This window comes from Neovison vison, chromosome 1 (assembly GCF_020171115.1).
Source record: "Neovison vison isolate M4711 chromosome 1, ASM_NN_V1, whole genome shotgun sequence".
NCBI lineage: Eukaryota > Metazoa > Chordata > Mammalia > Carnivora > Mustelidae > Neogale > Neogale vison.
The window spans coordinates 139,779,343-139,793,818 of NC_058091.1; the positions used below are offsets into that span (position 1 = coordinate 139,779,343).

The 14,476-nt window shown below is 43.1% G+C and overlaps 1 protein-coding gene across 1 annotated transcript in view; it reads left to right on the forward strand.

The window, feature by feature from the left end:
• The window catches only part of CAP2 (cyclase associated actin cytoskeleton regulatory protein 2), a 138,904-nt gene that overhangs the window by 21,524 nt on the left and 102,904 nt on the right, over window positions 1-14,476 (forward strand). Inside the window, exons 2-3 of the mRNA XM_044259402.1 lie at window positions 3,655-3,779; window positions 7,708-7,808. Of these exons, the coding sequence (XP_044115337.1) occupies window positions 3,656-3,779; window positions 7,708-7,808 (225 nt within the window). The 5' untranslated portion in view covers window position 3,655. The remainder of the gene's footprint in view (window positions 1-3,654; window positions 3,780-7,707; window positions 7,809-14,476) is intronic.

A 14,476-nucleotide genomic window follows, 5' to 3' on the forward strand; every position in this document is an offset into this window, starting at 1 on the left:
TAATTACTAAAAGCAATAGCTCAGCTGCTGGAGATAGGTTGAGTCTCACAACGAAAGTGGAAGGGGGCAGCCGGGGGGACTGTTGTGTTTTTGTAATAAGCCTTGTAGAACTGGTGACTCTTTAAATTCTGTGCATGTTTAAAAAGTTAAACTTTAAAAGGGGAAAAGGGAGGGGAGAATTCAAATGAGGAAAAAAAATGGTAAGATGAGTTATTCGTCCTATTCTAAGGGAGCTCAAAAAAGAGTACTCCCAAATTAATACAAAACAAGGAATTGAGATTCACGTCAAGTGTAATTTCCTACAACAGATCATTCAGAAGAGAAAGTTGTGGACTTTTGTGTTCCTCTCCTTTTTCCTTTCCAGATACCCTCACACCTGACCAGATGATTGTGTTTATCTGCTGTAATCCAGAGGTTGTAGGAGACCTCAGATTGGCGTTGGCTTTTGCCTGAATAGGAGGACTGGACAGTGGGGGCCAAGTTGGGGCTCATCGTCTCCCCTAGGCTCTTTTAAAAAAATTTATCTATTTGAGAGACAGAGAGCAGGGAGGGGGAGAGCAGAGAAAGAGGGAGAGAGAATCCCAAGCAGACTTCCTGCTGAGCTCCAGTGGATCCCAACACAGGGCTCGATCTCATGACCCTGAGATCAAGACCTGAGCTGAAACCCAAAGTCAGACACTCAACCAACTGAACCCTCCAGGTGCCCTTGACCTAAGTTCTTGATTGTCCAGCTGTGTGTCTGGCTTCTCTCTGCTTCTCATCTGATTCTTGGAACATCTTATGTCCAACTCTCTTGTATCCCCCTCTTCGGTTGGCTTCCTGGTCCGAGCTCATCTGTCCATGGGCCTGGCTTCGACTCATTCCTTACCCTGACCTTGCTGTCTCCAGCCCCTGCCCTGTCCCTTTCCTCAGCCTAATTCTTAATCCCGGACCCCACCTCTTCATGAAAACTTGGCTCAATCTACTTTGAAAAACCAAGGCAAATGGAACTGCCTGGGAAGAATTTGGAGAATCTGCTGCCTTGTTCTTTCTTCATTCTTGAGAGCCAGGATAGCAGCTGAGGGCACATGTGGGGAGAAGCACGTGCGTGTGTTTTGGGAGAGGAGGGCACAGCCATCTCGGGCCCCGTCCTTCTCCCTGGGAATGCTATCGTGCATGTTTCCGACATCCTGGTGCGTTCTTTCATTGATACGTTCTTCTATTTCTCTTAGAAACGGTTCTCAAATTTTAAATCTAGAGGTATCTTTACAGCTTCCGTGCATGAGCTGTGTTTTGGTCTCTTAAGAGGCTGTGACCAGACTCCACAGTCCGTGGTGATTTTACACGAAGTGACATCTGATTTGCTTTTAGACTGCATTCCATACCAATCAGCCCAGCCCTGCGGTTTGTGGACTAACTCCTGTTGTCTCTCAACATATGGAGTGCTATTAGATAGTGTGAGTTGGAGTCTTGTCAGGGAGGCTGATTAAGCCACAGTCGGGGACAGTCGTCCTAAGTGTGAAATGTAACAGGCCCTCCGAGACGGCGCTGGGAGCCTCTGGAGGTGGTTGGTGCCTCTCTGTTGGGGCATCGGGAGGTTCGCAAACAAAGCAAACAAATTTTTTCCCCCTAGTATGGGCTAGGTCTATGACAGTAACATTTGGCAAGTTGAGTAACAGGGAACATAGATAACTGTGAACAGATGGACAACTATTAAAAGATTTGAGGGGCTTTTATCATCTCTCAAATGGCCTTCACCCACCTACAGGATACCCAGTTCCTTGCAAGATTACGTAAAGGGCTCAATTAAATTTCTTCTTCCCTTTTTTTCTTCTTCAATTGCAATAGAATCAAAAGTTCTGACGTTAAGAGGAAAAGAATAGATGAGAAACTTCTAATTTTGAATCCCCTTGGGATTAGATGCTGATCTCAGCTGTGCAGAGAATACTGCCCCATATTTTGAAGGAATAGCTGTTGGCAGCTTTAGAGATGACTTCCAAAATAGACAGTGAACTCCCCCATCCGTATCTGATGACCGTCTGACATTTAGATGCAGAGTAACAGAGCTATCCACGTGTTTTGAGGAGTATAACCTTGTTTTTAAATATGGCCATGGCAAGTCGTTATGTTTAAGCTCAAAACTAGTGAAATACAAAATGCCAAACAAAAAAATGCATTACCTGGTTCCTTGCAGAAATAAGACATGTTGCACGTCTTAGAGCGATAATATTTATGCACCCTCTGGGGCAGCACTGTCTCTGATATGGGAGCATGCCAGTCCTCCTTGGCTCAAGATGATGCTTGGAAAGTTTGCAAGAGTGAGAACGAGAGATACTGATTAAGATGAGGCATGGGTTATTCTCTCTGAGGCAGGAAACTGATTTTGCCAAAAATAGTTATAAGGTGGTACAGTGGGAGCTGTGGTACCTCAGCATTGGATCTCATGAGCTCGGCCATATTAGATTGGGTTCCATTCCTCAGGGGTCGCCTCCGTAGCGTTATGTTATAGGGCCAACAAATTTCAAGGTACTGGGGCAGCTGGGTGGCTCAGTGGGCTAAGCCTCTGATTTCGGCTCAGGTCATGATCTCAGGGTCCTAGCATCGAGCCGTGCATCGGGCTCTCTGCACAGTGGGGAGCCTGCTTCCCCCACCACCCGCCTCCCTCTCTGTCTACTTGTGATCTCTGACTGTCAAATAAATAAATAAAATCTTTAAAACAAAATTTCAAGATACTACCTGTGTACACTCAGTGTAGCTCTTGAAGGAGTGTTTGGAAGTAGGAAGGATAGATACCCAACCCCACTTTTATCCAGTGTCCATTCCCTTATTCAGTGTCAAACCCAGTTGCTCCCCGCTGAGACTGCTGGGTCACTGAAGCTCCCTGCCTCCAGAAACCACCCCCTGCCCCCGGACCTAAATATTGTCCAAAAACAAACCGCAGCAAAAGGAAATAAACATTCTTGATATTTTAATTTAAAACCTCCACCCTTCAGAATAATTGTAATCTGAAATAATCCAGCAACAGCAATGCTAAAGGTAGTGGTATATAGAAAACAGGTAGCTCTTGGAGGTAAAAACCCATTTGCCTGCTAAACAATGCAATTTTATAAACTCGTAGTTTCGCACTGGGCTGTTCGACTTAAGGTAATTGAGTAAATAAACAATTGTCAGTAGGTTTAGTATCCCTTGGAGAGTTATACTTGCACAGAAAGAGTCATTGGAAGTAGTTAAAATATGTTCCTACCATTTAGTAGGATAAAAGTTGGCAACATTAACCGTGAGATACATGTTCACAGGCTTTTAAGTATATGCTAGACATAGATTGTATCATAGCCCAGGAAGCATCCAACCAGACACTTGTTAATGGCGTAGGGAGTGAATTTCTTGTGCATTACATATGGGGCTTATAAATGCCATTGAATTGAATGAATAATAAGAATATTTTCATTGAATTGAATATAAGATCAATATACTTGGTGGGGTTTTTTTGTTCCAAGTTCTATGTTTTTTGGAATTTCACCTGTTTTCCTGCTGTGTAGAAATACTGTCTAGGTAATTAAAGCCATTCCGAGCAATTTTTATTTTCCTTCTTGCTGCTGTTAAGTTTACTGGCGTCGGCTTGCTAATCCTCCCCGACATTCACACGGACTCCCGTTTGCGCCTGTGTTTTTCTAGAATGGCAGAGATGCAGGCACTGATGGAGAGGCTGGAGCAGGTGGTCGGCCGACTGGAGCTGCTGCTGTCTGCAGGGTCCCACCGGCCTCCTGGGGACTGCGGGGAGATTAATGGTGTCATTGGAGGTAGGGACACAAACTGTTGTCATTACTGGTCTCCGTGAGGGTCGCTTAATGTTTGTCCCCATCACTTAGTTCTCCAGAAATATTTTTGCCGACTTGCTTCAGCTTCTGTACCCCTTCCCTTATATGTGACCATGACATTAACCAGATGCAAGCCACCCCCGAAAAAGGGAAAGGCAGAATGTTCCAACCCACAATCCACAAAAATTAACCGGTTATCTGTGCCTATTAAGAGCATGATCTATATGCCAAATATCATTATTCTTTTGTTTTAGTGTTTATAATGTTCTGCATTCCATAGTGACTATAAATATATTATCTGAGTAATTATCAAAGAGAAATTAACGTTCTCAATTACAGTGTCAATGGGAAGGAATTATCATTCTGTCGATTTTAATTTTAAAGAGAACAAGTCATTAAATTTAAGTACTATAATTGGGAAGGAAAGGAGTCTGAGGTGAAGGCAAACATTGGTTTCAAGTAACGGTTACATCGCATTGTTTTACTTGTGCTTATTTCTAATCAAATATGCCTTTAACCTTATGTGCCAATGCCACATTTGAAAAAAAAAGATTTAAAAATATTATATGATCAAACATAAAAAGTTAACTACATAACATAAGAAGTTAACTCTAAGGACACATATATGGCAAACTCTCTAAGTTATCCACAGTCATTTTTTCAGTTCCTTCTTGTCTGAGGTCATACACTAGGCAAAATTAAAATACAGGACACCCAGTTACATTTGAATTTTAGATGAACTACTTTTTTTTTTTTTTTTTTTTGGCATAAGTGTGTTCCAAATACTGCATAGGATATACTGCATGGTTACACACTTATCCTAAAAATGTATTCATTGTTTATTTGAAATTCAAATGTAACTGGGGGTTCTGCATTTCATCTGGCAGCTCTATTCTTGTGTCAAGTACATTTCCTCCTTATCTGACCCATTTTGAATCCTATCAGGCTTTGGGGGCTGGGAAAAGCCTTGGGGAATGGGGGCTTCAGGAAAAAAAAAAAAAAAAAGCTTTCACCAGGCAAAGTTCACATTGGTGCTTCTAGAATTTCAGGCATATTTGGAACCTTGCCTTGTGTTGCACGCCTTGGGACAAAAATGACTGTGTGAGCACAAATGTAGAGGCTGGTCCCCTCCCCACCCCCCCGGAACAGAATGAAAATTAAAATGCTTTGAATGAGTTGAAAGGGGGTGTTGTTTAAAGGGAGGCTGCCAGGGGCCTGCAAGTTTCTTCCACATCAACTGAGATACATCTATGATTTCATTTTAAGCCTCTTTTTGTTAACGGTATGGTTGGTATATGAGATCCAGTCAACCTCCTTTGTAAGAAAATATTTTCATGTTCCCTTCAGTAACTTGGTTTCCTTATGTCTTTGACATAAGTGATCAAAAGACATTTCTTTACAAGTGCTGACCACGAATGTAGAGCCTGTGAATGCAGAAAATAAAAGTTAAACTCCAACTCTCAGGAGACCGTGAAGTGTTGTTGAATGAAGGGGGAAAGAAGTCCCTCCGTAGTTTGAACCTCACGTGACTTAAAGAGGTGCTGAGCTGCACTTTGTATTTTCTTTGTTAAAGAAATAATTTGGGGGGGGGGATTAATAGGTCAACAAAATCGGAAAGCAGGTAATTAAATTACTTAGGTATTTAAACAGGTACGTTCTGATACAGCAAATCATTCTCAACCATTTATTAAAGTTAGGTGTTTCAAAACAACTTAGCCAGTAATTTATTATCCTGCTTGAAATGGAGTAGGGTCGTTTGGGAAGAAGGATAAGTAGCGAAATACCTGGAAGATACCCGTCCTTTAAAGTTCGCTCATCCTCAGCAGCACTGGTTTCATTTCTTCTTAATTTCGTGAGCCTTGATGATCTCCTAAACTCTGTTTTTAACAAATCCTTGAGGACAGCCTCTTGTTTTAAACATAAACATCATTATAACAGTGATGTAACTAAAGTTTAAGGAAACATTTGAAGGTAAAAAGAAACTTTTAGATGAAATCCCATCCATTACACATCTGTAATGTGCACAGATCAGAGGACTGCCTCTGCATAAGCCTGGGGCTCTGTTGGGTTTTACGATGTGTTTTCTTTCTTTTTTTTCCCCCTGACAATCAGGTAAGTTTGGTTCAACCGCTGAAGAAGTATTTCTGCATGCCCGCCAAGTGACAAGTACTATGTGTTACGTGCGAGGAAATCTTAAGATGAATTACATACAGTCACAACCCTCTAGACTCTTTAGTCTCTGTGCATTGCCATTCATGGCCACAGATGCTTTGATTAAGGTGCTCACAAGGTGCATGTTGTAGGGAAAGACCGATCGTTAAAGGCTGCCCAGAGGAGGTCTGAGCTGAGCCGAGTGATGAAAGGAAACTGGAAAATAGTCCCTTTTCTCACCATTCCTTCTGCTAGGTAGAGTGCTTTGTCGTGTTCCTAAAACTCTCCCACTTTAGACACGTAGCAGATTCCTCTGAGGCATCTCCCCCAGCAACAAATGGGTTGATCTGTTTCCAGATGGATCCATAAGGAATCTTTGGGCATATCTCCCCTTTTATGTTCAGTAGTGGATAACGTACTATATTGTGAACATTAAGGTAACTCAGCTTCAGTAGCCTCCTTAGATGTTAGATCGTAGGTGCATAGCACTGTCGAAAACTGTTTGCATCACCCTCTGGGCCTCTGGGAAAGCAAGGAAGCTTTATCCTACACGTTTATGAGGAGGGATACTTCAGTAGAGTATGAGAAGGGAATCTTAGGTTTTGGTTTGGATATTTTTTTAAGATTTTACTTAATTTATTTATTTACTTACTTGAGAGAGAGAGAGAGAGAATGAGTGGGGGGCAGAGGGAGAGGGAGAACCAGACTGCCCACTGAGCAGGGAGCCTGATGCAGAGCTCCATTCCAGGACCCCAGGATCATGTCCTGAGCTGAAGTCAGATGCTTAACTGACTGAGCCACCTGGGCACCCCTGATTGGAATTTTAATTGTCTGTGGGGTTGAGTTTCTCAATATTAGGGTCCTGAAATCTGGGACTAAGACACAGTTTTTCTGTCAAAAGGCAGGAGAAGAGAAGCAGAGCATGCCAGGTTGGACTGATGTCACTTGGTTTTGACAATAAGTTGTCAGATCAAAACTTAATATGAGGGGCGCCTGGGTGGCTCAGTGGGTTAAAGCCTCTGCCTTCGGCTCAGGTCATGATCCCAGGGTCCTGGGATCGAGCACCGCATCAGGCTCTCTGCTCCGCAGGGAGCCTGCTTCCCTTCCTCTCTCTCTGCCTACCTCTCTGCCTACTTGTGATCTCTGTCTGTCAAATAAATAAATAAAATCTTAAAAAACAAAAAAAAAGGAGAAAAAAAAAACTTAATGTGAGTTAGCTCAGCAGTCCTTTCCATGCCTCCAACTCCACTTCCTACCCCCCCAGAAAGTGAGGACAGGGCAGAATGGAACATGTGACACTGGTGTTCTTTTCCCATTTATTTGCCCGGAGTTTGTTATTGCCTTTTCATTGTCCTGGGCAATCTTGGTAACTGTTTGCAAGGTCGTATCAATAAGGCTTGTGTCAGTTCTTGGATCTGCCGCTCAGTTTGACCTATAGCTTTGGTCAAGTCATGTGCCCTGATTGTATCTCCCATTTCTTCGTGGGTAAAAGTGTGATGCTACCTACCTCATGAGTTTGAGGCAGAAATAAATTAGTATGTAAGTGAAGGTGCTTACTCAAGTGGATGAAAAATAGCAAAGCATTGTTTTCTTGAGCCTTGAGCCGTTGAGAAATGTTTCCTAAGTACTGAGTGAATGAATTCCCGGTGAAAAGAATGAGCACGGCATGAGTGGTAGGAAGCTTCTGTAGTTCCTATGGCAAAGCAGTACTAGCTTTTCTTTAAACTCTTGGGAACTGACAAATGTGCTTCTTCCAAAGGTGTGGCACCCTCGGTGGAAGCCTTTGATAAGCTGATGAACAGCATGGTGGTGGAGTTTTTAAAGAAGAGTAGGATCCTTGCTGGTGATGTGGAGACTCACGTGAGTACTTTCCTCTCTTGTTGTCTGTGGAGAAGATGACTACTATTAAAAAAACCCAAAATGACAGAGGCGGGTGAAGATATGGGGAGACTGGGACCCTGGTGCCCTGCTGGCGGGAATGAAAAATGGTGCAACCAGGATGGAATCCCTGTAATCCCACTGCTGGGCATAGACCCAGAGAATTGAAAGCAAGATCTTTTTTTTTTTTTTTTTTAAACATCAGAAAGCAAGATCTTGAGGAGGTGTTTGTACACCCAAGTTCATAGCAGCATTGTTCACAATAGCCAAGAGGTGGAAGCTACCCGAGTGTCTGTTGGTGGAGGAAGGGTAAACACAATGCGGTCTATACATACAAGGGAATATTATTCAGCTTTGAAAAGGAAGGAAATTCTGACATGTGCTACCATGTGGATATACCGAGGATGTTATGCTCAGTGAAATAAGCCAGTCACAGAAGGACAAATGCTGTATGATTCTATTGCCATGAGGTATCTATGATCTCATTTATTTGAACTATCTGAGTAGTCAAACTCATAAATGCAGAAAGTAGAATGGTGGCTCCTCGGGGTTGGGGGAAGGGAGAAATGGGAACTTGTTTAATGGGGACAGAGTTTTCATTTTGCAGTGAAAACTAAACTCCAGAAAACGTTCTGGAGATCTGTTGTGAAGCAGCATGAATATACATAACACTACTGAACTGTATGTTTAAAAATGGTTAAAATGGAAGCTTTTGGATTATGTGTGTTTACCACAGTGAAAAAGTGCAACCCGAGGAAAAGCAAAGCCATGGAATTTAAAAATCCTTGGATTGGGAAAGACCTATAATGATATCTCGGCCATCTTCCCAGTTTTAGACATTTCTTTTTTACATTTAAAATGTTCAGCATCATCCTTGAGAGCAGTCATTATTTACATGCATTGAGTGAAAATCCAATGTAATAGCCAAACCAATTAGAAACCTAAAAGAAATCTATCACCAGGTTCTTCTTTTTTATTTGCCTTTGTTTCTCACAGAGGATTAAATTCCAAATCCATCTGCTTATGGATTTCTCAGCAATGGCAAAACCATTTTCAGTGTAGATTCACAGAAAATCTGATTCTTGAATAAAGCTGTGGTTTGTGGTAAAAGGAAAAAAAAAGTAAAACATAAAAAGGGACTCTCTCTTACTTGTCCCCCAATTAGACATTACCTGCAACACCCAACACCAGTCTTCCACACGATCTGGTGACTCGGGTTATACCAGAGTTTCCAGAATTGTAATTAATAGGTGCTTCTCTCATCACATTTGCAATGCATTTGTTCATCACATCTGAGAAAAATGAAGATTCTCCTCATGACCTCTGTTTTTATTAAATATGCCTATTGAAATGCCATTGGCAAAAGAGGGGAAGCTCTGATGTACATGAGTTCTAGAAAAGTCTGCGTAGTAAGACGTGTTCGCTTCATATGTGTCATAGAGGTCAGTAATTGCTCTGGCCTGCTCTCAAACTTGAATGGGTTTGTTCGTAAGAAACGGTGTACCCAGTAAGATAGTGGCTGAGCTGCTTCTGTTCTGAGGAGTGACGGTACCTGAAAACCACACATAAAGTGGACTATTGCTGCCAATACACTGAAAGAGATGCTCGAGTGACTGACAGACCTTTATTGTCTTGAACTGTATTACAATTGGGTCATTACTGTCACTATTTTTTAAAGATCTTATTTGTTTATTATTTTTTTAAGATCTTATTTAGGTATTTGAAAAGAAAGAGCCTGGTGGGAGGGGCAGAGGCAGAGGGAAATGGCGGATCCCAAGCTGACTGCACCAGGCGTGGAGCCCAATGCAGGGTTCAGTCCCACGACCCCGAGATCATGACCTGAGCCAAAATCAAGAGTCAGCCACTTAACTAACTGCACCACCCAGGTGTCCCTCATTATTATTATTAATTCACATTGACATTGCATTTCTGAGATGCAGAGTACATTATAACTCTCGTTAGTAATAGCTCCCAGAACCATGTAGAGAAGTGTTTTACTAAAGAATAAAGAGGCCTATTAATAGATATATTTAATTTTGCATTAGAAAACGTGTAGAGTTTGCATACTAAGTAAGTCTCTCCAAATTCCATAGTAAACAGTTCCTTCCTTTCAATTCCTTTCAGAACAAAGCAAGTTATAAATAAAGTGTAGCTTCATTCATATTAAGCTTTTTCTTCTCTCCACTCATCAGCCTGAAAACAGTATGACTTAGTTGGACTGTTCTTGATAACGGATGCAAAATGCTTTAAAAAATTATTTTTCACTAGTGGGTTTTTTTAAAGTGAAAGAAGGAAGGTAAGGAGAGAAAGAAGGAAAGAAAAAAGAGAGGGAGAGAGAGGAGGAAAAGAAAGGAGGTGGGGGGAGAAGAGAGGAAAGGAAGAGAAAAGAAGAAAAAAGAGAAAAGAAAAGGAAGAAGGGCAGGAAGGAAGGATGGAAGGGAAAAAAAGCTTGTCATCCAAAAGTTTAGCCTCTGATTCTACAACACAAAGAGAGCACAGGCAGCCGTTGTCCATCTGCCCATGACTTTCATACATTGAGCAAATGGTTTATTTTTTCTCTCTTACGGAACCATGTGTCATTGACATTGAGCTTGCAGCTGCTGCCTCTCACATAAGCCAGAAGTGGGGGGTTGAACTTTGTTCCAAGAACACACCTGTTGCCTAGAAAAGAAAAAAAAAAAAAAAACCCCTCACATACCTGATTGTACAGTATGGAAATTTGAGAATGACACAAATGTGCGTCACGCTAAATCCTAGCCCTGTGTTTAGAAGCTATCCCACAGATACTAATGATGAATAAGGGCAGCCGAGCTATGATTTAACGTCTGCTTCGATGTGTTGGCTGCTGGTTGGGCTTAATTTACTGATCACTCAATACTCTATTGACAGAACAGACCACAAAAAAGGGGAACTAATAGCTACAATTAGGAAGCTCTGCTGAACCAGAGAGCATAACAGGTTTAGAGAAGATTAGGTCTTGTAAAGCCTTCTTGGATGCAACATAAACCCACGGGCTTATTTAAACTGCTCTTCAATCCAGGGACACTGATGCAGCTTGCAACCCTTTTAAGAAAAAGGTGTAATTTTATAATAGAGGGTTAGATTAAATGGGGTCTTCAGTGTCAAAGGAAAGGGTCATCCGTAATACCAAGCCCTTGGTCAGACATCATTTATCTTTGACTGGAGTAATGCGATTGTTGCTTACAAAGCTGTCCTGTTGTTATTCATGGTCTACGGACCCAACCTCAGGCTAGTTCTAAATGACTTGACAGTCATGAAACAGCTACAAGCCATGTAGATCCTCATAATGCAAACCCTTTTTGGAGATTTATGGAATTTACATTTTTAAAATGTCTCTAGAAGTCTGGAACATTTATTTTCTGCCCTTGATTAAAATGGATAAGAAAGAAACACTCTTTTATTCATCGTTTCATAAAAATGAAAGAACCATAATTTGAACAAAAAGGCAATAAAATTCAATTAAGAAGTATAACACATTCAAGCATCGTGTGATTAACTCACTCTGCACAATGTTAGGACCTTGCCTTCCCTGCCATCATAAAGGATGCACATTTTTAGCCAGTTGTGGTAGCTGAACTCTGGGGTCACCGTCATGGCTCTAGATGTGTCTAGTCTTTGTCATTGATGCAAGTCATCTACAAAACCTTGTGTTCATTTTAAGCTGTGCTGGTGGAGTCACGTGTTCAAAGAGAGCCTGACGAGGACTAGCAGTCTGTATCTGGGTCTTAGAGCTGGCTCACCTTTTTACAGCGTAACCTTGAGCCTCATCCCTTACCCTCCTCAGTAATGAGGCTGCACGACCTCACTCCCAGGGGCCTTCCCTTTCTGGCAGCCGGTGGGAGTGACCACCTGTTGTGTCGGCATTAGAGCAGGAGGGAGGGGCTGGTTGGTTTCCAGACGGAGCTTGCCACAGGACATCATCACAAATATAAAAGCATCTTGGGCCATGCCAGGGAAAGTACTTCAGTCATCTGAACATTTGAAACAAACAGTAGGAAACATGTCAGGAAAAAGACACACAGAACACTAAAAGACAAACTATCATCCCGCTTTACTATGCTACAGAAGACACTCAGACGCCTTCATTGGAAGAGACCTTGAGGCCTCCCTGAGTCTGTCCTTCTTGGTCTTACAGGTTGTCACTTACTCCTTTATTGGACCTGTTCTCTGAAAGTAATAACTGTCTTTGGAATAAATAATACAAAATGTGTGCATATTTATGTTTCTAATTGTATCCTTTTCTTCCTTAATTCATACTCATTTAAAAAGTGATCTTTTGGGCTGCCCAGGGTGCTCGGTTGGTTAAACATCTGTCTCCTTTTTTTTTTTTAATAAATTTTTTAAAGGTTTTATTTATTTGACATACAGAGATCACCAAGTAGGCAGAGAGACAGGCAGAGAGGAGGGAGGGAAAAGCAGGCTCCTTGCTGAGCAGAGAGCCTGATGTGGGGCTCGATCCCAGGACCCTGGGATCATGACCTGAGCCGAAGGCAGAGGCCTAACCCACTGAGCCACCCAGGCGCCCCTAAACAACTGTCTCTTGATCTCAAGCTCAGGTCTTGATCTCAGGGTCCTGAATTCAAGCCCATGTGGGGCATGGAGCCTACTTTAAAAAATACATATTTTTTTGCATTTTAAGTGCTTTATAACCTGGGTCAATATAGGAACCCTTCTGCCCTCACTCCCCTCCCCCACAAAATCATCAGAAGCAGAGGTCAGGGGTTGACTCCACCAACACCCCATTCTACACAAACCTCCTTTACTCTCCTGCTTACCTTCAGCCAAGTCGTTTCTCCCACTAACTTCTGGTTCCTTGCTAATTGCTTCATTTGAAACATTTATTTTTACAGTAACTAGACATAGAGTACTTTGGCAATTCCAAGCCCGAAGGATCTGTAGGTCTTTCACATTCTCCAAATGGCAGAGATCCAAAAAATGACATGTGGCAAGAATTCTGCCCCGAGATTTCATACAGACTTCGAGTTGGGACTTTTCCTTCTTACTGGCTTAGCCAGTTAACGATTATCAGAATTATTAGAGAAGGAGATGCATTAAAATTATCGCTTCTAATATATATCCCTTTCCTTTTTCCTTCTCCCTCCCTCTCACCTTTCTTTCCTCCTTCCCTCCCTCCCTCCACACGCTGGAGAGGTTAGGTGACATCGGTGACGGGCTGAGTGATGAGCCATGGTGCGGAGTGGAGAGTCTGGTCTCCCCAGTTGCAATCCTTTGGGTGGAGAGACACCCGTCTCTTGACTCTCGGCAGCTGTGTCTCCCATCATCATTGTGGGAAATGAGCCCTAGTGAGAAGCACGTGGCACTGACTGCCCTCTTCCTCCGAGCGTCTGCACTCCATAGTGGTTCCCACTTCCCCCTACCCAATGCCCACTGTGCGAGGAAAGGGTGGCCAGACAGCTGACTCCGACGAGGGCTTAGGAGGGGGCGGCACACCGTCACTGCTCATGTACTTCAGGCTTCTCAGAGCAGTGCTGAGTGAGGCGACAGGGCAAATGGTGGCCTGCAGGACAGATGCATGGTGTCCCTCGAGGATCTTGGCTTCCGCCCCATCACACCAGCCTGGTCTCGGCCTGGTCCTCACTCACTGCGCTGTTGGGCATCAAATTTGCAGAATTCCAGAAGGTCACAGATAGATCCGTTTCTGTCCTCATTTCTTCCCAAGAATGTGAAGAATTTTTATTCTCAGCATTGGACATATACTTTGCAACCCAGCCCATGCTCTTGACACACAGCCCACTCCTGCTAGGTCGCTAGCCTTAGTGGGACCTCCCTGGGACCCCTTTTCAACTTAAGGACCTTGTTGTTTGGAGCGTAAACCCCTGTCTCTTCCCTTGCACATTCTCATTTCATGGTGCACTGAAGGCTTTGGGGACCAGCTGGTGAGAAACTGGTCTTAGAATCCAGACAATCTCCTGAAGGGCCCCCAGGCATCGCTAACCCCCGGGATCTCCCCATCTACCAAAAATAAAATGCCACCCAAAGTTTTTGCTGAAGCAATGAATTAGGTGCCGTGAATCTTGCAGGTTAAGATTTTTTTCTGCCTTTCTTTTTTCCTTCCTGAACAGTAAACAGTAAATTTGCTTTCACTAAACTTTTGCCTGAATTTTTTTTTTCTTCTTCTTCTTCTTGAAGGAGAACCATGGAATGCTACATTGGTTATCCCTGTCTGTTCCGTGTTTGCTAGTACGAACCACATGAAGAGCAGGGATGCCTTCTGAGCCTGCCCAGGCCTGCTGTGGATGGCGGGTGGGCTGGGGCACGGGCTGGGGAGTGCTGGGCAGACCTGTCCCCCAGCAGCTGGCTGCTCTTGGCCTCTACCTGGGGACAAAGTAGATGACTGAGTCTCACACGAACGGCACTACTCTGTGTAGAAGTCTAGCAAGAGTGTGCAGCTCAGGTCGCTTTGTTAGGAGTTCCCCAGGGTAACCAGCAACTTCTCTCTGGCCTTTTTTCTCCCGGGCAGCGCCCTCTCCGAGGATTCTTGCCATGTCAGAATGGAATCATGGTACCTAGAGCCACAAAAATTCATGTCCTTGTCGTCACCCTTCTCTTTCCCTGCCCTTCCTTCTTCCTAAAACTCTGCCAATAGTTGAAACATTTGTTGTTTGTTT